Raw genomic sequence first — 26,786 nt, forward strand, 5'->3', positions numbered from 1 at the left:
TCCTCCTCCTCCTCCTCCTCCTCCTCCTCCTCCATTTTTCCACATAGTAGCCAGAGCCATCTTTTATAAACTGAAAAATCAGAGTTTGTTCCTCAATGATTTCTCAAACTCCTGTAAGAAAACCCTGATGTCTCTCTAACTTCATTTCCTAACACTCTTTTTGCCAAACCATATCTTTCTGTTTGTTTGGGGTTTTGTTTTGTTTTGTTGTTTTGTTTTTGTTTTTGTTTTTTTCCAGACAGGTTTCTCTGTAGCTTTGGAACTAGCTCTTGTAGACCAGGCTGGCCTTGAACCATATCTTTCTGATTGTGCCTTCCTGAAACCACTGTCTCGCTCACTCTCTCACTTCCTGAGGACCTCTGCCCAGAGAGCCCTTTATTAAAAATAAATAAAAAGCACTCCTTTTCCATTTCCCTTATCACGCTCGCTGACTTCTAACATGTAATGTGCGTGCCTACTGTTGTTTCATGCTGGAATACAAGCTGGAGTGAATAGGCAGATAAAATATTGAACTTGAATTTCAGATAAATACATAAATAAATAAAAAATAATTGCTTATTGATTTTTTTTTTCGAGACAGGGTTTCTCTATGTTAGTCCTGGCTGTCCCGGAACTCACTCTGTAGACCAGGCTAGCCTTGAACCCATTCTGCCTCCCGAGTGCTTGGATTAAAGGGTGTGTGTGCCACCACCACCCAGGTCAACTATTTTTTTAAAATGAGGTTGTCGTGGATATTGGAGGGCTCTTATAATTTAAAAATAGCTAATCCAGGCACGGCAATGCACACCTTTAATCCCAGCCAGCACTCAAGAGGCGAAGGCAAACAGATTGCTGCAAATTTAAGGCTGGCCTGGACTATACAGCTAGTTCTAAAACAGCCCGAACTAGGTGGAAAGCCTCTGTCAAAAAAAAAAAAATTGCTGTTTATCTGGTATTTTAACTTTACTAATAGTCTGTGTTTTATTTGCTAAAACTGGCAATTTTATAAAAGGAACACAAAGACGTTAGTTATTCTGTCTATTGCAGCATCCCCAGAACTAGAACAGGCTTGAAATGTCACTCTCAATAAACATTTATTGATAGATGCATGATGAACGGATGGATGAATTATTCACCTGGGCCATTAAAACTGCAAGCCTAGACAGCCTAAGAGGGGTGGAGCCTCTGAAGAACTTTTCAGCTGACGGAGCGTCGTGAGTCAGTCCCCGTCCCTGCCCTTAGGCAGGCAAAACTCCGCCTCTCCTCCGCTGAGAGAGCTGCAGACTCCCGCGGTCCCGGGTCCAGGGGGCGGGATCTATCCAACCTGACACCAGATCCAACCCGGGCCAGCGCCGCGGCCCCTTTAACTCTCCACCTCCCCAGCACCGCTCTCGCCCTCCGGATTGACGTCACCAGGAGCGCCCAATGGGGGTGCGGTTTACTGGGAGGCTGTGCCCGGGGCCGCTGCCAAAGGGGAAGTGAGCTGGGGCTGGAGCGATGGCCCGGGTCTGCACCCTGCGGCCGCCGCCGCCGCCACCGCCTGCGCGTCCAGAGCAGCCGCGGCCGGAGCAGGGGCCGGAGGTGCGGCTGGGCTGGCCGCGGCGCGTGTGAGTTGCGGAAGTCGCCGGCGGTGGAACACCTCACCCTCGGAGCACTCCAGGCTGGCCGAGCGGTGGTCTCCCCTCAACACCGCGTCCCTCAAGGCCCGGCAGCAGGGCTGGAGTTTACCCAGGCTCCGGCTCCTCTCTCGCCGGTCTTTCAAACTCAGGACAGAAGTCACAGAAAGGTGATCATCCCTAATCCCAGCCGGCTTCCTGGCCTGAGCGTTTTCTAGGCGCCCAGTCAGTGTCCTCCTGTCGCCACCTCTCCAGCCACGGATTAGCGAGTACCCACTGCCTGCTCTGCAAAGTCTTCTGTCCTCCCACTCGAGAACAAGTTTATTTTCTCTCTGCCTTGGAAATCTTGTCCCAGAGAGCCAGAGTACCTTAGTTTTGTGTATCTTTTCTCAGCTTCTGGAGTGCTCCTAGAAATACTGGCTGCCTACAGGGCTAAGAGTCTTGTTCTTGACTCAGCGAGTTGTTTTATTTTCCTTTTGTCAGGTAATAGTTCCAGGAATTTATCCGTTTGACCACCAGTTCCTTGGCCATCTCTATGTAACTCCCCCTCCCCCCCCAATTCATCTGTGTCCAGTTTCTTCTGGGCTCCATTCTCCAGCCCCCAGTAGATCTGGTCAGTCCCACCTCTGGGTGGGAGTGATCAGGGGGCTCTGGCCCAAAATTTCCAACCCTGGAAGGCAGTTCCAAGGCAGCGAGAGAGTTGGGCTTCGGGTACGAACCTGGCAGCTCAGGAGTGGGCGCTCCACTCACCCCGCACAAAAAGATGAAAAAACGCAAAGAGCTCAATGCGCTGATCGGCCTGGCTGGTGACAGTCGGAGAAAGAAGCCCAAGAAAGGCCCAAGCAGCCACCGCCTGCTTCGCACTGAACCCCCTGACTCAGAGTCGGAGACCAGCTCGGAGGAAGAAGAGGAGTTCGGGGCGATTGGAAATCGCTCGCGTTTTGTCAAGTGAGTGGAAGGGTGGTTGGTGAAGGCTGAGATGGGCAAAAGGCCTCCTACACTAAGCTGGGCAAATAGATGAGGAGAGGAGCGTCCTTGGGAAGCAAACGGCGGTAAGGGAGAAAAGGTGTTGGAGAAGGCAAGTTCAAATCTAATGTCTCGCAAGATCTCCAAATCCAGGGTGGAAGTGTGAACTTAGGGAATGGGCCCATAGCCCAAGAAGGAGTAAAAGGTTACTAATGGACAGGGAAGAGAGGCCCTGGAGGTGAGGCACGTTTAAAAAGTAGGTCAAGGGATCTTAAGACCGATAATTATTTTGTATTTTCTTAATAAGTTTAATATTTATTAGTGATGGGAGAATATGGTGAGGGGCATACTGTAGACAGTATGAACCTTACAAGTGGAGGGTGAGGGTACCAGAAAAACAAAAGGCAGTGTTTCCCCAAACCAACCACTAAACAAATGAGCTTTGAGGATTTGGGGCTTGTGAGCCAGCTAAAGGAAACCCCAGTGTTTGGGCTCCTATCAGAGACCAGACTGAAAGAAAACGGGGTTCTGTTGGGATGTGGAAACAAATGTTAGGCAGAGGGCCTGGGTGCCAAAAGGTTCTGGTCTTTTAGTGTGTTCAAATCTCTGTCTTTTTTCATAATCGCTGTGTCTTTTTGTTAAGACTTTGATTTCCTTACCTTTGTCAGAGAGTAGTTAAGGACCGTTGGGTTTGTGTTGTGTTGTGAAGGTCATCTGATACCCTGCTGGGTTAGTTTAGGCCTGAAGGCTAGGAGAAGTTTGGTGTGAAATCTAGCATGTTTCTATTTCTGTCTTCCTAAGGCAGCAGGCTAAAGAATGAATATCAGGTATCCATTTAACCCAACAGGTCTTGTTTCCTTCCTTCCATTTGCTGTAAAATTTGGTCAAAAGTTTATGAAGTTTTAATAAATGAAACAAGGTGTCCTGGGGTAAATGTGCACGTATTTGAGAAAGAGATAGGCAAATTACAGTGCAGGGATAGAATTACACAGACACTCATTTTTACCCTTCTTTCCATCCCCTCTTTTTGTTTTGTTTTGTTTTCTCAAGGCAGAGTTTCTCTGTGTAATACGTGTAACAACCCTACAGCTCTGGCTGTCCTAGAACTAGCTCTGTGGACCAGGCTGGCCTTGAACTCAGAGATCCACCTGCCTCTGCCTCCCAAGTGCTGGGATTAAAAGCGTGCACTACCACCACCCAGCATCTTTCTTTTCCTTAGTACTAAGGACTGAGCTAGGTTCTCATGTGCAGTAGAAAAGTACATTCTCTACCACCAAGCAAACTCCCCCCACAGTTTTATAAAGCAGGATTTTACTAACTTGCTCAAGCTCTCATAGAACTTGCAATCCTTCTACCTCAACCTCCCAGACCTTTTCAGACTTTCCAAACTGAGTTCAGTGCCAAAGACCTCCCTCCAGAATTGACAGCCGTGATCCAGAGCCCACAGATACTTCCCATGAGCCATGGGAACTCCTTGTTCCCTGTGTGGTTTGAAACCTTTGTACCCAATAAGACTTTCCATAGGTCATATTATTCAGTCATTTTCAACCTCCTGCTATTAGATATGAATGTATTATCCTGTGTCCCCTGGTAAATCTCCTGGTTACTTGTTAGAGAAGATAATCGCATGGCAACACATACTGTCGCCAGTAAAGCTGGTCTCACAACGGCGGTCTCGCTCACGCTGAATGTATTGGTGACAGGGGAGACTACTTACGATGCTGCAAGATCTGCTATCCCCTCTGTGCTTTTGTCATCCTCGCGGCCTGTGTTGTGGCCTGTGTCGGCTTGGTGTGGATGCAGGTGGCTCTCAAGGAGGATCTGGATGCCCTCAAGGAAAAATTTAGAACAAGTAAGTGGCCAAGTGGTTTTCAAGTTTTAGCAAAAATTGGTCCATGCTGAATGAGGAATTTGCCCATTCTGGGAGGCAATCACCCATTTTCTTCTATAGACTTCCTGAACTGTCAGCTCAACTGTAGTAACACTTATTTGTTTTTCAATCTGTGAACAAATTCCATGCTATGTGCCATCCAGAGTCTGAAATTACGACACTGTAGTCAACTCAGTGCAAAGAGGAAGAAGACCTGTAGACCAGGAGCCCAGAGCCTTGTTTAGACCCCACCTATAGCCTGAGCTCCCATTATGGTGCGGCTGATGAAACCGTGAGCTGTTTCCTTCTACCTCACAGGACCTGTTGACTGAAATGTGGAAGCATCTGTCAGATGACTTCCTCTTTCGAAACACTGTGTAAGAACATGGGACTGGACAGCAGTCACTGTGAGAGCCACCATTTGTGGACTGTCTGCTTGTGCCAAGTCACAAGTGAACCATCCCCCTAAACAGTCCTCTGATGTGGGCATTGTTTTTGCGTTCTATCTATCTATCTATCTATCTATCTATCTATCTATCTATCTATCTATCTATCTATCAATCATCTATCTATCATCTATCTATCTGTCTGTCTGTGTCTGTCTGTCTATCTATCTATCTCCATATACATGCTGGTAAAGATGAGTATTACTGTTTGTGTTCTAAAAGGAAAAAAGAAAAAAATAGAAGCTGGGTAGGCAAGATGGCTCCACAGGTGTAGGCACTTGCTGCTGAACCTAATCACCTGAGTTCAGTCTCAGGGATCATGTGTGCTGGAAGGAGAGCACTGACTCTTGCAAGTTGTCCTCTGACTTCCGCAGACACACTGTGGCATGTACTCATCCTCCCCCCCCACATACACACACTAAGTGAATGAATGAATGGCATGTACGCATCAACCCACCCACATATGCACACTAAGTGAATGAATGAATGAATGAATATGCAATAAAAAGTTAAAAACAAAAAAAAGAACTGGGCATGGTGGTGTACACCTTTAATCCCAGAGCACTTGGGAGGCAGAGGCAGGCAGATCACTGTGAATTCAAGGCCAGCCTAGTCTACTAAACAAGTTCCAGGATAGCCAAGGCTACACAGAAAAACCCTGTCTTGGAAAACAAAACAAAACAAAAACAACAACAACAAAAAAAGCTTAGAACAATTAAGTAGCTTGTTTAGCAATTTAGTGTTTACCAGGTCCTCTTGCCCTTTATGCCCAAATCCATATGTATAGCCTGCTTACTACATTACTCTTCTGGGGCCTATGAAAGCTTCACGAATGTCTACAAGGGCCCACAAATCCCTCTGTACAGCTTGGATCAGTAGTCTATGAAAAGTTCAGTAGATGTTGGAAAAGCTGATTGTGTGTGTGTGTGTGTGTGTGTGTGTGTGTGTGTGTGTTATTCAAGCACAGAGCAAAAACAAATAGTTAGCCAGTAGACTTCTTCCCATAGGATGCTTGTTTATGACATCTGTTGCAAAGGGAAAAAACTTCAGATACCATGCATGTCACCATTTTAAAGTTTTAGGAAACTCTTTTGATCCTTTGAAGTGTATTACACATTCACAAAAGAGTACAGTAATCATAACGGTCCTTACCTTGAGTACAACACAACTAATAGAGGTATTTGTCTCATGAATGAGGTTTTTGGTTAAGAGACTTTTCAAGTTAGAAAATGTCCTGTGTTCTAATGATGAAGTCCAGTTTTATATATACAAACTGCTTTTTCTGTGCTTGCGGAGTGGTTTCAACCAGGTTTAACTTAACAAATTTTCTCCTTTTAACAACAGTCTGATTTTTGGTTCTAGATTTCAAGAGTTGATTTTCTAAGCTAAGGAACGAGTTTCAGCTTAGTCACAGACCTCAATAGCAATAGGCACACCAGGAAACTGACCACAAGCTCCTCAAAGAACTCTGAGTCCAGAACCGGAATTTGAGCCCTTACTTTGCCTCCTAAGCCTGGGAAAGCCATATTAAGCCTAGAAATCACATCCTCCTGCTTTCCTTCACTCGGCTTCTCTTAACTGACAGCCATTTGAGCTTTGAACTTGACCTAGGGACAGTTACTCCTCCGAGTGTTGTTTTTGTCTCTCATGATGATGCTTCTTAAAATGTTTAATATCCACTTTGATTTCCTTCTGAATTTCTGGTTTAGGGATGCGATTGGCTAAGCCCACAATCCTTTGCCAGAATCATCCTGACCCATATGTACTTTGAATCATTCTGTAGAGTTTCTCAGTGTGTTTTATTGTTTTTGCAATATTGCAGATATTTTTAAGCCTGTATTTTCTTTGTATGTAAATAATAATCATAACTTGGAAACTGTGTTGAACTGTTCGTGACACTGACACACCTTTCTGCCCCATCAGCTCTCAATGATTAGTTGACCTAGGCTTGTGCCACACCTTGCTTTGATCACACAGTGATTATGTGTTTACATTTCATACATTGCTCAGCTCTGCCCTCTGGAGATTCCTTTCTGCAGCTATTCTGTATTTACAGGAAACCAAGGTAACTTATACCTTAGCTTGGCTTGCCATGGATCTCTTTGTTTGTAAAATGTGAGACATAGAGTAGACCTGATAGTCACTTAAATATTTGCCAAGCATTTGTTAGTGCTAGCCCCTAAAAATAGTGCTTTCAGGTGATGTAACTCCATATGCCTGGACTGTTGGGGGTCAGCTTCCTATCATTGAGGAAGATTTTCCTGGAGCCCAAACTGCATATAGTAGCCAGCCGAGTAAAGCAGTAAAACTGGAATTGTCAATCCAGTTGTTTTGTTGGCTTTGATTTGCCACAGTGGAAATGCCAGTAGTCAGTGAGATTGTTTAGTGGGTAAGGGTGCTTACCACCAAGCCTGATGACCTGAGTTCATTCTCTGGTGGTGGAAGGAGAGAACTACTCTCGTGAGGTACACTCTCACCTCCACATGCACGCTATGGCGCAAGAACACCACCACCATAAGCACACACAAGAAGGAGAAGGAAAGATAAACAAGGACTTCCAGAGGGAAGGGTCTGGCAGAGTCGATAAACAAGGACTTCCAGAGGGAAGGGTCTGGCAGAGTCGTGCCGTAAGCTGGACTGCTATGGGCTGCATACTCGCTGGGTGTGCATGTGTGCGTCTGTTTTATTTCTTTTGTTTTTGTATTTTGGTTTTGGTTTTTCAAGACAGGTTTTCTCTGTATAACAGCCCACACTGTCCTGGAGCTCACTCTGTAGACCAGGCTGCCTTGAACTCCAGAGATGCACCTGCCTCTGCCTTCTGAGTACCTGGATTAAAGGTCTGCGCCACCACTGCCCAACTGCTCACTAGTTTGTTTGCTTGTTTGTTTGTTTGTTTGTTTGTTTGTTTTAAAGAAAGAACAGTTATTTTAACTAGATAGACTAATTCTACTACATTGAATAATTATATTTTAAAAGTATGCTTCTACTTTAAACACATCTCAGTAAGTTCTTTTTCTTCTTAATTCAACAAAACAGTGGAGCTCACTGACTCAGATAAGACCAGCTGTTTGCTTAACTTTATTGCCTTTTGAGAAATCAGAGCCCCTTGTTTTTTATCCAAGGAAGCTGCAAAGAGCAGGAGTGTTGAGAAAGTGCCTGAACAGAAAGCAAAGCAGATGGCTTGCTTACCTTTTCTTTGCAATCAAGGAATAGTTTGATCCTGGAGTCCTTGAAGCACTTTTTTTCTTTGAGCCATGCATTTTTAATGTGTGAATATTTTACCTGCATGTGTCTGCATACCACACATGCAGTACATAGAGGCCAGAAGACTGTCAGATTCCCCCAGAGCCAGAGTTACAGGCTGTTGTGAGCTTGCTTGTAACTGAACAGAATGCAGGTCTTCTGGAAGAGCAGCCAGTGCTTTTAACCACTAAACTATCTCCCCAGCCCCTGGCCTTGAAACTTAATTCAGTATTCCTTTTTCCAGAAACAGTTATTTCAAAAGACTTCCACAGTTATTCAAAGCAAAATTCTATCTCCAGTGCTTCCTCTTTGTCAGTGATGAAACATTAGAGAAAAGGAAAAGAACTTGGAAGAGAAGGAAAGTACCTGTATGTCATCCTCTTTTTTGATCGTGCAGGGAAAGTAGTGACTCGATCTTTTGTACAACATGTTAGATGCTTTTGTGTGACTACAGGCACAAAGATGTGCCCCCGACATCTTGAGCATACCAAAAGAGGATTGGTCCTGTGAGCGCGTGGTTTGACTGCTTCCCGTTACTCACTGTAAAATTACAACACTGTAAATTAAATTAAATCACTATCTATCTGAGCCTATATTTTCTTACCTGTGACACACAGATGTATTTCTGCCACCAAAGCACTTTGGTCATTACTCTGTGATCATATCTGTCAACATTTATGGTAATCCTCCCTTCACCTCTAGACTGAGAACTTTAAAGTCTTTTGTATTAGATAGTGTCGAGTACAGAGCTGGCACACAGTAGAGGCTCAGTAACATGTATTTGATGATAATTAACATAAAAATTTTTTGCAAATTATAAGGGTATTGTATGAATACAAAACATTACTATCGACATTGTCTATGTTGTGTTTGAAGAGTATATGTAGTAATTTCCATTTCCTAATCATAAAAAAATGAAAAAATAAGAACTAGGTGAATTCTTTTGAGATTCCACATATTAAATTTTAAATGAGTTGCTTTCCATGGTGAAAGAACATGGATAAGTAATCACGAGTTGTTTGTTTGCCATGCTTCCATTTATGTAACAGAAGTGCCTAACTTGGCCTGTCTCTCCTAAAAAGCCCACGTCAGATAATGATTATGAGCCCCTCTTGGCTCATAGACTCCTCAGGATCCGAGACTCGGGCTTGGCAGCTTTATGTGTTCATTAGCTGATAGTTGTAACTCAGATTATTTATGTCTTTGCCTTACTTCTTCCACCTCTAAATTCTATTTATTGCATAGAGACTTTAGGAAAGAGAGACTCTCCCTCCTGAGCATGGAAGGCATTTGTGGGATGGGCTCTTCTTTACAACCCAGCGGAAACCGGATAAGCAATTCAGTGACACAGAGCTGCATTAGTTAGAATGAGCAATGAAACATTCTTACCGCCCTAGATGGATATGTTCTGCAAACGTGTAAATCAAATGTCACACTAAAAGCACTTAGGGAAGTCTGTTATTTAGAATGCAGTCCTTTGGCAGCTACTTCTAAAAAATAAATGAAAATACCTGATTTCATTATTCTGAGTTGTTCCACAGGGGGCTTGCTTAAAGGGAAGGGATATGACCACTGTCCTCAGTTTCCGTGGGGTTGTGTTGCTGTTAAGTATGCTTGCTGTCTTGGTGTTTTACTTTATGAGTTTTCTTTGTTGGACTGAACAGGGGGGTAGAGAACTGAGAAATGTAGTTGGGAGGCCAGCAAAGACCAGACTAATTTAGGTAACAGGTGCTTCCTGAGTGCCTAAGATGATATTCTGAATGCACATACAGAACGGACTTCACAAGGCATGGAGCTCTCGTTTTAATGAATGATTTTATATTGGCCCTGTATCCAGTGTTTGGTTTTAAAATATATATATTGTAACTAATCAGGAAGTCTGTGACCTGAAGAAAAATGATGTAGGTTTTATTCTGGAGGAACAGCCATTATCAATATTTTATTTTCCATTAAGAGGAAAAATGCTTTTTAAAGAAAGACGAGAACGCACTTTTGCCTCTGCCTCAGGCTTCGAATCCCTTAACCACACAGGAGTTGCCGTTTCACGAGCCCTAATGTCCCCCTCCGCGTCATCTAACATGTTTGTCTTCCTTTCTTCTGGAGCTTTTGGGTTCGTTTATGAAAACACTGCTATTTATGAAAAAAATAAAAACCTTAGCTCTCATATCGGTATCTGAATGCCACCTGACAGTCGGCCAGCTAAAAGTAGAAGAAAATAAACATTTAGAGATGTAGTTTCTAATGACCTTGAGCATCCATGGGTAGGAGTTGTAAGTCGCAATTGACTAATCTGGAAACTGGTCAGACTTAACATTCATTTATCACCTACTGTATGCCTGTCCAGTTGTGTTAAAGCTTTCCAGCCATTCTCACGTCCTTCTAACACTCTTGGAAAGGGGATCTTATACACTACTCCAGATAATTGAGCTCAAAAGAAATTGAGTAATTTACTCAAAATAATAATAAGTTGTAGAGTTGAAATCATCTAACCCTTTCTGCTCATGGTTTTTGTTATAGTTTTTGGACACCTGTCTTCGTTGTCCTTGTTGTTTTGTGGTCCTGGAGATAGAACCAGTGCCTCGCACATGCCAAACAAGAGTTCTGTCATTGAGCCAAGTAACATAACTTAAGGTTTAGTATTACAAGTGTTAAAAATACACATTTACGCCAGGCGGTGGTGGCGCACACCTTTAATCCCTGCACTCAGGAGGCAGAGGTAGGCGGATCTCTATGAGCTTGAGGCCAGCCTGGTCTACAGAGCAAGTTCCAAGACAGGCACCAAAGCTACAGAGAAACCTTGTCTCAAAAAACCAAATAAATAAATAAAATTAAACACACACACATGTATGTAAATAACAGCATAGCTCTGGCCTCCCTTTTCTTTTTCCATTGTAGTTAGTTAACTGAGTTAAGTCATTATCTCAGAATTTGCATTTTGTGATCTCACTAATGCCTCTTCTTCCTGCCCTCTGATCCTTTTCTCTCTCCCATCTTGGGACCAGAGGGAATGTGATATTTATTTAAAATTGTTCTTATTTTGCTTTCAGTGGAATCTAATCAGAAAAGCTCATTCCAGGAAATCCCCAAACTTAATGAGGAACTTCTCAGCAAACAAAAACAACTTGAGAAGATTGAATCTGGGGAGCTGGGCTTGAGCAGAGTCTGGATCAACATCACAGAAATGAACAAACAGGTAGCAAAAGTGTGACTTTATTCCTGTGTAAGCTGTTATTGGCATTTAGTATAAATTTATAAATTCAGATTTTGTCTTCTTAAATTCGAGTTTGCCTGCTGTGAGCAGAATATGTTAAAATAGGAATTATTTACCAAAATTTAAAATGCATTTACCAAGTATTTAAATGTTAATTCTTCTTACACTTGCACGGAGTTCTACAGAGGTAGAGCATTACCGAGGGAGTTATAAGTACTTGAGTCAGTTTCTTCTACAGAGTAGCGTAGGTATCAAATAAGAAGTACCATCTAATTACCAGGGAAAGGGGATCACCTACTGTTAGTAGATGCATTTTGTTTCAGAGAGCTTACACACTTAGAGGTTTAGCACTGGCTTGTAATGTTGTAGGCGGGAAGTCAGATCTACAACAGCTCACAGTCAGCTAGACTAGCTTAGAAACAGCCATAGAGTCGGGTAAATGCTTTGGCCAGACAGCAAGTCTAGACAAACTTGCCTCAAAGTTGTGCATAGCTCGGTAGGCACTGTTCCAAAAGAAGGATTCTACCAGAGAATCAGTGTTTAGTCTAAGGATGCTGACCACGATTCTCACAGGTAGTTAGAGTTACTCCACTGGGATCTTAGCCCCATTCTCAGGTCTGGGTTTTGGGTTGACTTGTCTGTTGCTGTTTTAATTTGGCTTATTGTTATTGTTTTTAGTTTAGTTGGGAAAAAATATGGTCACTGAGAAGAAAACTCAAGTACCAAATGAGTAATATACATGCAGCATACTTAAAATTAGGTTTGTCATCTTTGTTGGGATTGAGAGAACATTCTTTTGAGGATGGAGTCCACAGAGTACTAGAATGAGCCAGTAGGAAGCCCTGTTAGAATAAAAGAACCTGTAAATATTTATCAAGTTACATCTTTCAGCCACATTTTGGGAGAAGGATAGTTAGTGTTGAAGACTGAAACTCGGTCTAGGAAAGTGCCTTCTGCCTGGAACCCACAGTAAGAATGTCTACCTTGCCCAGTAAACATGCATGACAAGATGCTGTGGTTTGAATGTGTCTTCCAGTTCACGTGTCAAGTGTATATGGAAGTGGAGCCTTTCGTGAGTAATTAGCAGTTACCACAAAATGGTCCTAGAAGAAAAAGAGAAGTCCGTGTTATCACACGTGTTTGTTCTTATCGCATGCACGTGAAGCTCTCCACTGTGCTGTGGTGAAGCAAAAACACCCTCATCAGATGCAGTCATGTGTTCTTCATTGAGCTACACAGCCCATTTGTAAGTCGCCCACTCTGGTATTTAACAGTGGCCACAGGAAGTAGACTAAGGCACCGTTAGTAGCTTAAATGAAATGTTCTGAAAGCAGTGGCTCACCTGGAAAATGTTCAGTGCCTTATGGCATTGTACTTCCTGCTCATTCCTATTTGGGGGTTTTATTTTGGTTTTGGTTTTGAGACAGAGTTTCATTGTCTACACCTTGCTGACCTGAGTGCTAAGATTATCAGAGCCACTACCTCTGCCTCTATTTTATTTTATTTTTAATCACATAGGAAATAATCAATGGGTGGTAGCAACTGCTATTTACTAGTTATCATTTATTCTCAGCAGTTAAGACTAGAGTCAGCTGTGGCCCTGCACTCACACAGCACCTGAGCAGTACGGGCAGCGATGACGTCAGGTGAGAGAAGCACGGAGGCTCTGAGAGAATGAACATTTCTCCTGGGCACTCTGTGGGTTCCATGTGGCAGAACAGAGTCAACCATCACAGACAAGGATGAGATTGCTTTGCATGGCGAGACCAACATCAGCTGTCCATTTCCCATCCCCTCCTCACACACTGGCGTTCTAGGATGCTCAGGGAGAAAACCCGTGCTTGGCTGGTGTAAGAAGCCCTAGGGCTTTGTGTGTGGAACTGAAATGCTTTGCAGGTGGGTAGCCCCATACTTTGCAAGATGCTGGGTTGACTTATAAAACCAACCTAGTGCAAAGGAGTCCTGTGCTAGCCTAGACCCAGAGGATGGATGCGGGTGGAGCAGAGCTGAAGGTTGTTTAGCCTAGCAGTCTGAGGGCTTTTCTAAAGTTACCGCTGTCCATCCGGTGCTCTCGTCAAGTCAGCAGCATTTGTCCTGCGGCAAAGTAGGAATAAAAGTAAAAATAATATTCAGTCATGTTTCTATAGCTAATGGTAATTGTCAATTCAGGTGCTTCTAGTGGCATTTTTAAACAATTGAAAGTTACTTAAACAACAAGGAAATCTATTCTTTCGCTTAACAAGAACTATTCCTAACACCAAGTAAGCTGAGGTTAATTTGGGCTGGGGAAAGAAGGCCATCTGGTTGGGAAAGTTAAAATCCAACTATACCTTGAAAGTTTTTAAGCTAGTACGTGAAACTTCATTTATACTTCTGTTTGATTCATGAAGCCTCTGATATCATGCCCACTCCTCCTGGCAGTATAAGGGCCTCCTGTACTGTGGAGAACAAATGTTCACAGAGCTGCTTTTATGGAGTCGGACCTTTGGCTCCATTTTAGTCTTCTCAGACTGCTCTAGCGAAATGCTTTAGACTAGGTAACTTATAAACAATAGGAACAATAGGAGGTCCAAGAGTCCAGGATCGGGATGTCAGCAGATTTGGTCTCTGGTGAAGGCTCATTGTCTGCTTCGTGCATGGGGTCTTCTTGTTACATCTTCATTAGCAGAAGGGCAAAAAAGCATCACTGGGCTCTTCGTGAGGGTAGAGCCCTCCCCTATTGTTAATAAGTCAGCGTATCATTAATTAAGATGTTTAAACAGGAACATGTGTAAAACAAGGTTATGTATTATATTGATAAGTTACGTGACCGAGGAGCTCACAGGAACCAAGCCCCCACACCTAGAAACAGTGGCTTAGCGTTCACTAACTCAGCATTGGCTGTAGCTTTTCAGAAGATAAGTACCCACTAACAAGAATGGGCTGCATTTATAAAAGGATAGATAAGTGAAAAGACTGCGTATGGAGGAAATTTTAGTCCTTCCTTATAGCCCTAGTTGGGCACAGAAAGAAGCCAGAGATAACGTAAATCAACAAGCACTGTCGAGGACCTTAGCTCCTGCTGCTCTCTTTTAAACACTTGTGTACTGGTCGACTGCATATGCATCTAATTGCACTAGGAATCGTACTCTGTGAGGTAACTCAGACCCAGAAAGACAATTATCACATGTACTCACTTATAAATGGGTTTTAAACATAAAGCAAAGAAAACCAGTCCACAAATCACAATCCCGGAGAACTTAGACAACAATGAGGATCCTAAGAGAGACATACATAGATCTAATCTACATGGGAAGTAGAAAAAGACAAGATATCCTGAGTAAATTTGGAGCATGGGGACCTTGAGAGAGGCAGGGAGGGGAACAGAGAAAAATGTAGAGCTCAATAAAAATCAATAAAATCAAAAAAAAAAGAAATTGTACTCTGTAGTCAGCCTCAGGCATAGTGATGAAAATTTGGGTGCTGATGGTAATAACTGTTATACATTAAATGTTTTCTTTGTGCAGGCCACTCTGTTGGCTGTACTGCATGTATGAGCTCCTTTCTCTATGTCCTAAGTCACATGATGTAAAAAGTGTTAATCCCAGTTTGCAAATAAGAAAATTGAAACTTGCTGGATGCTCCTGATTCATGCCTTTGATCCCAGAACTCGGGAAGCGGAGGTAGGCACATCTCTGAGTTTGAGGTCAGCCTGGTCTACAGAGTGAGTTCCAGGACAACCAGGGCTGTTTCACAGAGAGACCCCGTCTCAGGGTGGGGGTTAGTGGAAAGAAAACAAAAATTGAAATTCAAAAGAGGTAAAAGAGCTTACCCAAGGTCACAGCTGTGTAGCAGTCTAGCACTGAAATACTTAACTCTTGGAAATGTGTTTTCCTCCCATTTTTATAGGAATTAGTAGGGCCAGGGGCACATCTTCAGTTGCAGCAATTTGGAGACAGAGGCAAGAGTATCTCTTGAGTTTAAGGCCAACCTAGACTACACAGTGAATTCTAGGACAGAACTCACTGTAGGGAGTTCTTACTCATAATCATTTTATCATTTGTAATCTGTTTTCTCAACTTTTTTCTCTCTATTTAAAGAACATTAAGTTTAACCCTAAAGAAAAAATAGCATTTCTGCTTTTAAAGCATAAAATTTATGTTAAGCAAATAGTCTACGATGGCTATTTTTATTTTTGCTGATTTAAAAAAATCATATAATATGCATAGAAGTCATAACTCATTTTTTGGCTAGAATGTGATTTTTTTTTTCCCTGTAACTCAGTTTTTAGGTCTTCAGATTGTAAAATGTGATGTTTGTTGTTCTGTAATGCTTGAATCCAATCTCACAGTCTCGAATGTATCTGTTTGAGGTCAGAGACCCCTTGTCTCTCCAGTCCCATTGTACATGTACGTTTACTGTAGTTTCCCACAGTTTGTCTCTGCTGTAGAGGGCGGGTCTGGGGTGTATAACTGAGCCGGTGATCCAGTCCTTTAAATGAGAAAAACACTGTTTATGTGACCAGCAACTGCAGAGTTGGCAGTAAGCTCTCCAGAGCACACTCCCTCAGGGATGCAGCGGGCGCTCCAGAGCCTAGACCTACAGTGCTTGTGACGCAGAGAGACGACGACCTGACCTAGTCCTCCTGGGTTGGCTTTCATTAGTTCTCTAGTGTTAAGTGAAATGGCAGCTTCCAGCAGCCACACCGCCTTCTCTGAGACCATTATGTTCCTAGGATACTTGTGACTAGCTCTACTGTAGCTTCAAGATGTTAGACAGAATAGTTTCTGCCCAGATCACCTAGAGCACAGTGTGTTATTATCCCTTTGGGATCTGGCCAGTTGTCAGTGAAAGGAGTTTCTTCACTAGTGTCTGAAAGATATTACATAATAGGGCATGTAGAATAATTGTAAAACATACCTAGGAGAGTAGTCCCTCCCCTTCACATTTGTACATAGTTGTCTCGTGTCGGTAGTAGTGTCTGCACCTCATATGTACTTGTAAAATGATCATAGCTTTGAACATGAATCAGCTTATGGGTTATATACCAAGTCTGTATATGAATAAACGGAGACATGCGGCATGTGCTGTACTACAGCATTCTTTGTTCATGAATATATGTACACATCCGCTGGTTCAAATAAAGACTTGTGCACAAGTAATCTTCAGAATGGGTTTCTATAAATGAAGGCACTGAACAAAATATGTAAACATTTCAGGTTTTGAGGGCTATTCCTTCAGAACAATCCCTTTCCGGTTCACATTCCCATGAACGATGCATGAGAATGCCTGTTTGCTTGTGTTCTCTGACGACTCAGTATTGTCCATAGCTTCTTAAAGGAATGGCAAAAAAAAAAAAAAAAGAAAAAAAAAATCCTTCCTGATGCAATTGCCACTCTATGAGGTTTATAGCTTTCTAAAAGTATTTCTAATGTGGGCTGAGGTGTCTCACCTTTTTGTTTTGGAATGGATAGAGTTGGCACATTAGTGAGTGATCCGTGTGTTTGAGAACTCTTAGGGAGGATGACATGTGTAAGCACTCAATTTCCCTCCTAAAGAAATGCCGCTGGCTTGATCATTTGTGTCAGGTAGCTGTACCGAGCTCTAGTTACCTGTCATTTAACTCTTGTGACCTATATTGATCATCTGTTGCTGGGTTACATTTAATCTTCAAACTTAGTGGCCTAACACAGTAACCCTTCATTATCTCAGTCTCTGTGTGTCAGGAATTGTGAAGCAGCTTAGCAGAATGTTCTGGCTGAATCCCTAGGGTTGCAGCTAAGGTGTCTGCACAAAGCAAATGCCAAGAACTTGTTGAAGGAATGAAAAGGAATCTGGCCCTGCTGTGACATCCTCTGGTGCCACCACTGCTTGGCCTGTCGCAAGTACCCAGAAAGTTGGGTGTTTATGAAGCCACTCTTTGTTACAGTTATTGGTAGACCTTTATTCTCGTTCTAAAATTTAGAATAAGAAAGCAGTCTGGCACCAAGACTCTTTGAAGAGTGTTTTGAGTCACACTGCAGGACTTACTAGGATGTGAACTCAGAGCCTGAAATTGCATGTTTCACAGGTTCCCCCAGACCCCATTCAGATAGGAGTCCAGATACTTAAATCCTACCAGTAGAAAGGAAGCCACATTTTATTTTGATTCAATTCCTGTTTTAATACATTCATTGCATCTTTCAGTGAGTCAGTGGGTATTTATTGAGCTCCTTCAGGGTACAAAGTAATGCTTTGGTTGAGCTATTGAGTTTGAAATATTAATCACATTATTAAACCAAAACCAAGTCCCTGAGTAGTTGAAAGTGCTATTCAAGTTGTCAGGATACAGTTCCTGTGGACTATATTTTGTGATGATGGGCTTTTACTTTATAATATATGTTCCCACTCGGACAGGAACAAAAGTTCAGTTAAATAGGTGTTCTCTTTTACCAAAGTGAAGTTTTGAAGTGGTCCTTGATCATCAGTTTTTTTCCTGTTCAACTCTTGAAGGATTGTATGGTAATCACAGCCTCTTTTGAGTTATTTAAGAGTTTGGGCCCTGTAGCTGCTAGGACCAAGGTAAAGAATGGCTCATGGCTCTGCCTCTCGCTTCCTGATTCTCAGCTCTTCCCAAAGCACTGTAGTTCCTCTGCTCCCGAGAGCTGACAGGGACCTTGACATTGTGAGCGTAGAGCTTGTGAAGGAAGCGCATACTCTACAAATTCTGTTTTCTTTGTTTATTAATCCTTTTCAGATTTCTCTGTTGAGTTCTGCGGTAAACCACCTGAAAACCGATGTCAAGTCGGCTGCAGACTTACTTAGCCTGCCTAGCACTGTGGAGGGGCTTCAGAAGGTAAGTGCTATGTTTGGACACTACCTAATGCTGGAAGTAAGAGTTCACTTTGAAAACCTGGCATTTGACATCAGCTGCTCCAAAAGAGCAGTGTGAAGTATGCCATTGTGTCCTGTGGGGTTCAAATCAGCTTTGCTAGTTGGGACTTTAATTTTCAACAGGTTACTTTATGGTTTCTACAGTTTATCACCCTTTGTCTGTGTGTGTTCTCGAGTTGCTCTGCTGGGACCACCATGTTAGCAGGTAGCAGTTTGCTTTTCAGTTTGTCGTTACACTGTCTTCAGGAGCCCCGACCAGTCATGGATGAGAGTTGCTCTAAACATCAACTTTTCCGTGATTGGGAAGGAGTTGAGTTGTTTGTTTTGTTTTGCTGTTTAAAGTTGATCTAGGATGAACTGCAGAAGTTAGAAATTAAGGAGCAGTTATGTGACAGAGGGCACTTTTAAACACTGGTGGGGATAATTTGAGAAAAAAATACTTTGGAAACAGTTTGGTATTTTCTAAAGGTGTCTATATACATCCTAAACAGTCACTTGTATGTACACTGTAGACCTCAGTGCCTGTGCAAACAGCAGTTCATAATTTCTGTTTGTTTAAGAGCCCTGGTGTGTAGTTAACAGCAGACAAGTGGAATCCAGAAGGATGAGACTCAGGAATGCCTGGAGCTGAATGGGAAGAGTGGAGAGAGGATGGAAGGGAGAACATGGTTTCCAATTGAACACAAGAGCGTCCCGCCATAACAAAAAATGAAAGAAGGGTTTTAGAAATAAGAGCCCTTGAGCTGTGGACTCTTTTAAATCCAGGGTCCTTGGCTTTTTAAAAATTAGCCTGTGATGTTTGATTCAATCATATGCCAGACTCGGTCCATACATCCCTAGATTGTTACACAAAGTGAAAAATTGCTAAACCACAAACAGAAATAAGACTTGATATTCTGCAGCCACAGCACTGTGTGCTCAGTCCCTGTAATTTGCTACTCATTAGTATGGCCATCTGCTCTCAACATTTAAATTAAAAAGATTGAGGCAACTTTAATGAAGCAGATTCTTGCCATCGTTCCCAAGGACCGAGAAGGAAAAAGCAGGCCTCTGTAGTCTTACAGAAGCAACTTGGCAGACTTACATCAGAAAAGGAAACTGGCTTGTTCTTGCTCTCGTTAATTCAATAAACACTTGTAGAGCTTTCTCCAGTGTGTACCAGGCACTTTGCAGTTGGTAGGAATACTAGTTTCAGAGTTTCATTCTAGGATTTACGTGATCTGTCAGCTGCTTTCCTAAAAAACAACCCCCGAACAAGAGCTCACTATCTTCCTGTGTCCTGACAGGCCCAGCCAGCCAGTGAGGATTCTCTAACAGTAGGTGTCTTTGAGTGTCTGGCAGCTTTTTGCAACAACAGTGTTTATGTAGCATAGTAACTTAGAGACTACCCCAAATGTTATCTCTTTGCAAATCCTGCTGGGTTCTGCTTTTATTTTAAACTATATTTCAGTTTCGAAATTGTAGTTTATCTCCAAAACATAGCTAACAAAAAACAAAACAACAAAACAATAACAACAAAAACCTAGCTAGCTTTCATTTATGCTATGTGATTTTTTAAATATTGAAAATGTTACCAACTCCTATTTCCTTGAATTCTTGTTTCAGTGTAATTTTAAAATGTTACTTTGGGCCGGGCGGTGGTAGCGCACGCCTTTAATCCCAGCACTTGGGAGGCAGAGGCAGGCGGATCTCTGTGAGTTCGAGACCAGCCTGGTTTACAAGAGCTAGTTCCAGGACAGGCTCCACAGAGAAACCCTGTCTTGAAAAATAAAAACAAAAAAAAATTGTTACCTTGGAGGCTGGGGATGCAGCTCTGTTGGGTGAGTGCTTGCCTAGCATGCACAAAGCCCTAGATTTGATCCTCAGCACCTCATAAAACCAGTTGTGGTGATACAGGCCTATAATCCCAGCATGTGGAAGGTAGAGGCAGGAAGATCGTAAGTTCAAAGTCATGCTTTGCTATATGGCAAGCCTGGGCTATATGAGACCACCTCAAAACAATACAATAACTTTGGTTAAAAGTACTGTTGTCACATTGTAAATCATCAGTATGTCTTAATAAAAGGATAAAACCCACCAAATAATAACATTCTTTTGGATTTTTTTAAAAAGTAACTCATGGCAACTGAAGAGATAGATCATCGGTTAAGAGCACATACCGCTCTTGCCAAGGCCCAGAGTTTGGTTCCTGTACCTCTAGTTCCAGAGGATGCAATAACATCTTTTGACCTCCATGGGCACTTGCGTTCACATGCACATACCTACACATACACTCATACAAATGTGCATAATTTCTTAATTTATTTTATTTTCTTTATTTATTTTTGTTGGTTTTTTTCGAGACAGGGTTTCTCTGTGATTTTGGAGCCTGTCCTGGAACTAGCTCTTGTAGACCAGGCTGGTCTTGAACTCACAGAGATCCGCCTGCCTCTGCCTCCGAAGTGTTGGGATTAAAGGCGTGCGCCACCACCACCTGGCCTTAATTTATTTTAAAGATGGCTTCTGAACCATGCCCTCTGCATACTTGGGTTCTTTAGGACTAATATGAGCAAAATAAGTGTTTGGTCAAAAGCATCACCCCAGCTTCCTAACACCCCTTTATACAGAGTCTGGAATATTATAGTTGGAAACCTCATCCCAGCCCCTGGCACCCATCTTTGGAATACTGGGCAGGAACTCCATTTCAAGCCCCTCCCCTGAGAGTTGCCTTAGTCCAAACTCCACCTCCAAGAAAGCCTGCCAAAGGGTGACTCCTCCCCAGGGAAGGTCAAGACCACTCCCACAGGCTACTTAAACTGCCCCCCAGAGATGAACACGTGGTCTCCGGGTTTTGTCTACCCTTCTCTCTCTTCCTCTGCCATGCTTTCCTGGTGCCACCTGGGAGCACTGCATTAAACATGGGCATCTTTTATTTGGTCTGATTGGAATTATTTGCGTCGACAGAGAGGCTCGTCTTAAGAAATATTCTTAACACTAAGTAGTTGCCTAACTACATTCATTGCTGACAGAATTCTACTGCCAGGTAGGTTTCCTAGAGCCAAAAAAATCATACCACCCAATTTTGCTCAAAAATCGTCACTTAATGCTTGTGACTGTTGATAGTCAACAGCCTTGACTGGTTATCTGCTTGCCTACAGGGTGTTTATCATACATAGTTTAGGGGTAGGCATATTGTCTGTGAGTCCCAGATTATTCTTTTAATGTTCCTTTTCCAGTATTTGACTGTTATAAATAATTTTTTAGGAAAATGTATTTTATTTAGGGAAGATTGTGGATTTTCTTAATTGAGAAAATGGCTTGATTTTTATATATGGGAAACTATTCATAGAAAGAACGAATGTGTCTGTCTTTGCTAATTGTTTCAGTATAAATTACATGGAATTCATAGTTTGACTGTAGTTGAAAGTATTAAAATACTGATTTATATTTAATTAGTGCCTTAGTGTAAACTAAAATCATAGCATACCACTACACTGCCATTAGAATGGAAAATTTTTTAAATTAACATCACCTGTATTTGTGGATGTATGAAGCAGTGGGAACCCTTTTTAACCATTAATGAGACTGTAAAATGACACAACCATTTTAAAAGTTAGTTTGTAAGTTAAGACAGATCTGCACAGCTGTGGATCTGTGTATTGTGACAACGAGAAAGTATAAAAGGAGATGAGGGCACAAGTCTGCATGTAGACTTCCACATGAATGTTTATCACAGCTTTATTTGTAATAGTCGAATCCTGAAAATAGCTAAACATCCATTAATTGGTTAATAAACAAGTTGATAAAAACCATACCATGGCATGTAACAAGCTGAGCAGCTTAGACATAAATGAATCTCAGTTGCACTTAGTAAAAGAAGACAAACTAAAAAAGGTTTTTTAAAGTATATATTCATTTATGTAAAGTTCTAGAAAATACAAACTGATATATAGTAACAAAGTGAATAAATGGTTGTCTTGGGAAGTTACATAGAGGCATGAAGAAATTGAGGTTGGGTAATGTCTTTTGCTTCTATTATGGAAATAGTTTCACAGATTTATTATGCATTTTGAATATGTGAATGTATTGCATGTCTGTTATACTTACTAGTAAAGCTCTTAAAAGGGAAAACTGATATTCCTACATTTCTTTTTCTATTCAGAGCGTAGCTTCCATTGGCAATACTTTAAACAGTGTCCATCTGGCTGTGGAGGCGATACAGAAAACTGTGGATGAACACAAGAAAACCTTGGAATCACTGCAGAGCAGTATGGTAAGATCTGTTAACATGAGAGAAAGGCAGCATGCGCCTGCTCACCGTTTCCTGTGTCAGAGTCATGATCCCAATGAACTAAGCAGATCCTAGTCTGCCTGCTTTAAAAAAAACAAAAACAAAACAAAACAAAAACTCTTCAACAAGCAATTTGTACTCATTGGTCTGCCATCTGTACGTCAAACCGTGAAGGTAAATAGGATTGAAAACTGGGTCTTTGGTAAATATGGTAACTGAGGACCTCTGTGACCCATGGTAATAAAGGCACAACTCACCATTTCCTTTATCTTGCACGTGCTCTCAAGTAATGACCCATTTCGTAAAATACTTTTTCCTAATTGTATACCTTCTGCTTCCTAGAACTATGGGTGTTACATCTTTTTCTTTTTAATTTTACCTTCAATTTGTATGAAAGCAAAGTTAATAAATACCTAGGAGTTCAGATTTTAAGGAACACTGTTTGCCAATTACATCGTTGTAATTGGATTAGCATCTTTTAACTTCCCATGACTGCCAATAGTGATCTTCCTACTAGCACACTGTACTAAACCATAGTTGTGGGCTGCAAAAGAATCAGCTTTACAGTTTTTCCCCAGTAAAGGGTGAAAATGTATCTGAGCATGTTATACTTAAGTGTCTGCAAAGAGAGACAAGAGCAGCGGGGAGGAGAGGGACGAGTCAACCTCTGATCCAGACATCCGCGTGTGTTAAAGGAAAGCAGTCGTGTGCACATTCACTGGCTGTGCTACAGGTAATGGGGAGAGGAGAGAGGAGTTTCAAAAGAATTCATCCCAGTAGGAAACTGAGAGGCATACTAGGAGGAGCTCAGGTTCCTGGAGTAATCTGGGTGCTGCTATCCAGCCTCTTCTTCAGGCTGAACACTCTTAGAAGTCCATGATAGCCACGTCACCTTTCATATGGCTCATAATATAAGCTTTGGGGAACTGCTGTAGATTAATCCATGGCTACATCCTAAGGAGGCAAGACTGTTGCGGGACCATCTGAGATGGTTAAGTAACCTAGTAGTTAATTGTTGCCTATGTACTAACTTTCATTTGTGTTAACATTTCTTAAAGGAGACCAATGGAAGCAACCAAATCATGCCATCATCTTCAGCTACATCAGAACTTGACAATAAAACCCACAGTGAAAGTTCAAAACAGGTACTTTTGCTTGGGTGGGCTATAGAGGCAGTCTGAGGAATGTGGGCTTAGCATACAGTGCCCCAGCAGGTGCCTCATACATCACCCTCCTGTCTGAGAACTGAGCAGAAAAGACATATGCAAATAGCAATCTAGGCAAAATCCAAAGTGATGGCTGGTTTGAGCCATAGAAAACTCTGGTAAGAATGTTGAGAAACATATCCTTGAAAGTGGTGTTTTCTAAAGTCTAAAGAGAAAAGGGTGGAGAGGAAGAGGCAGGGATACTGGGTTCATAATCACATTAAAGAGAATAAAGGAAAGCTTCTCTAAGAAGAATTTCTGTCCTGAGTTTAATGCCCTTCAAAACCTATAGTCATCATTCCTTTTTAAGTAGCAATCAGTACTAGACGATGTCAATAAAAATAATTGAATCTTGTACTAAATAATGCACTACTTGCTGTGCTTTTGTTACATGAGCCAATTTAGTAATTGGTATTGTTCCTAAGGTAGTTTTGTTCTGACCAATTAAGTTAATGGGACTTCAGTTAATAACCCAATATGCTCTCCTGCCAGCAAGTGAGGTAAACATCAGGAAATTAATTCCCAAACTCGCCGCTTTGAGGGATTTGAGTTTGCAGTCACTTCTCTTCTTCCCCTTCCTGCCTAGCTGAGGCCAAGCAATGCAAGAGAGGGCAAACTGTTGGTAGAAGAAAGAGCAAAGCAGTTTCAGGCAGTTCCACAGCCAGGAAAAGTTCCTTACTCCTTGATGCAAATAACGGTTGCTGCATTGCTCCTGTCCTGCTTGTCTAGCTGCAGTATTTGGGATCCCAAATTTGTTTATTTCCACCCTAGGATATCCTGTACCTTCAAAACTCCTTAGAAGAGATCAACAGTACTGTAGTGGGATACCAGAGACAGAGTGATCTTAAATTTGAGGGGATGAACGAGACACTCAGTAGCCTGACACAGAGACTCAGCCTGGTAGAAAGTGATGTGGTTGCACTGAGCAAGGCAGAAAAAAGAGCAAACCTGACCTCCAGCATGGTAAGCCTTTTCAGATCTGCTGTGGCATGCTCTGTGTTGGTGTGTATTGTCTGTACATAGATGATATCCCCCCTCCTTGTGTGAGCAGTGTCTGGCATACTTACGAGGCTATACATTTGTTTTGTGCTTATGTCTGCTTAAATCCATATAATAGCTCTCTGAAGTGCACAGGACATGTGTGTCTGAAAGGGGTGAGATCGAGGGTCAGTGTAATCATTCTACTTACTACAACTTGTTGGCAGGAATGAAGTCTTTTACAATGTTGCCAATGGCCCATCAGGTAGGGAAACTTGATGTTTTTCCAAAGGAAGTCTTTTTCCTTCCTTCCCTTTCCTTTCTTTTCTCTTCAGGTGTTAGAAGTAGTAAAAGTGGTAGATACAACAATCTTGTGCCATTTTTTTTAACCTTGAACTTGGCTTTCAGATTCATCCTGCTCCTGTCTGCATATTAGAGGACATCTTTTGCATATAATATTAGGAAAATCATTTAAAACAGATGAATTTGCTTCTATAAAGAAACCCTAATGAAACCAATTGGGTCACACAGGAAAAACATGAGAGGAAAGGGGAATTAGATGGGAGGAGGAGATTAGCAGGCGTGGGAGGAACACAGGAGGGCTAATGGGGGAGTGGATGGAGGTGATGCTGATAAATATATTATGTATATGGGTGAAAACAGAATGAAACACATCGTGATGTAGAACTAATATTTGCTAATTAAAACATTTTTTAAGAGGTGAAGTCAGGCCAGGTAGTGGTGGTGCACACTGCTGGCTCTGAGGGTCACTGCTTTTCATACTCATGAAAAGACTGTGTTTGTTTTTCATCTGTAAGTGATTCATGTGGATCGTTTCGTTAACAGTGATAGGTCTCACTTTTAAAAGTACAATAGAGCAAAGACATGATACTTTTTTTTTGATGGAAACCAAATACATATACAATATATGTAAAAATATATTTACAAATATAGTGTAAATTCAAGTAACCGCGAAAGCTGGAAGCTAACCCACATATAAAGTCGAGCCCTGGCACATGGTAAGGAATGCTTGAGCTGGCTCTGCCACAGCGAGCTTTGGCAAGCTGCCCGAGTATGGCTTTGAAAGGTGGGGTAGGGAGACCTGTCCCCCTCCGCCTGGCCAGCCTGCTTTACAAGAGTGTATAATTTACTACAAAGCTGTGAAGATTAAAGGAGTCCTAGTTCTTAAAGCCCTTTTGAACTCAGCTAAGCTAAGTAGGAGCTGAGAACTTTGAATGATTTGATGAATAATGTGCCTTGCAGGGTTTTCAAGGCTTACTGTGAAAACTTATCACCCCAACCCCCTTCTTATTTTTAATCCAGCAAAGATAGTTGGTAATAGTAGCCATCTGTCCTGCTATTTCTTCCAATAGCATCAGACCAAGCCTGGATCTGGGTAGAAGTTCTGTTGCCTTGTATACTTCAGTTTTAAAGTTTGTGACTGAAATGTTTGGAAGCCTCTATTTCCACTCTGTCTTCTTGTGCCCGTCATCCTTCTCTTCTGTTCTCCTACTCCTTTGCCATCTGCGTTTAAAGTGGTTCTGATCCTTTCAATAAACTTGACCAATTTGTTTAAGAAGTGTTAAGTGTCAGGGTTGGAGAGATGGCTCAGTTGATAAAGTGCCTGCCATACAAGCATGAAGACCTAAGTTCAGACCCCCAGCACCCACATAAAAGTTGGCACAGTGGCATGAATCTGAAACCCATTAGTTCTTGGGGGAACAGAGACAGACAGATTCCTGGAGCTCATTAGCCAGCTACCCTACTCAAAATGGCAAGTTCTAGGTTCAGTGACTGATGATTATCAGCCTCTGCCTATGCACACACACGCGTGCACGCACATACTCATATGAACACATATGTACACCATACAAACACACGAAAGTATTTCATGTCATTCAAGTTTTAATGTTTCTCCTTAACCTTTTCTTCTCTTTTCGTTACCCTCTAAGATGAGTAATAAGGCTGCCACTCTGAAAAGGGAGTCTTTGGTGAGCAACAGAATTGATTCTGTAAAGGCCCAGAGCATAACAGTAAACAGGAAGCTCCCATAAAGTAAAACAAATGCATCAGAATCTGTAAACTGTTCCCTCTAAGAGGAGCGTTTGATCTCCTATGATAAATTCCAGGACAGAGCAGTTAGTACATTG

At 42.0% G+C, this 26,786-nt stretch overlaps 1 protein-coding gene across 1 annotated transcript in view; it reads left to right on the top strand.

The window, feature by feature from the left end:
• The first annotated feature begins 1,450 nt into the window (after positions 1-1,450).
• Positions 1,451-26,786, top strand: part of Efcab14 (EF-hand calcium binding domain 14) — a 34,695-nt gene continuing 9,359 nt past the window's right edge. Inside the window, exons 1-7 of the mRNA XM_013355286.2 lie at positions 1,451-2,543; positions 4,265-4,413; positions 11,168-11,313; positions 18,047-18,145; positions 22,325-22,435; positions 23,512-23,598; positions 24,430-24,621. Coding sequence (XP_013210740.1) covers positions 2,359-2,543; positions 4,265-4,413; positions 11,168-11,313; positions 18,047-18,145; positions 22,325-22,435; positions 23,512-23,598; positions 24,430-24,621 — 969 coding nt within the window. The 5' untranslated portion in view covers positions 1,451-2,358. The remainder of the gene's footprint in view (positions 2,544-4,264; positions 4,414-11,167; positions 11,314-18,046; positions 18,146-22,324; positions 22,436-23,511; positions 23,599-24,429; positions 24,622-26,786) is intronic.

The sequence above is a fragment of the Microtus ochrogaster genome, unplaced genomic scaffold (assembly GCF_000317375.1).
Source record: "Microtus ochrogaster isolate Prairie Vole_2 unplaced genomic scaffold, MicOch1.0 UNK110, whole genome shotgun sequence".
Taxonomy (NCBI): Eukaryota; Metazoa; Chordata; class Mammalia; order Rodentia; family Cricetidae; genus Microtus; species Microtus ochrogaster.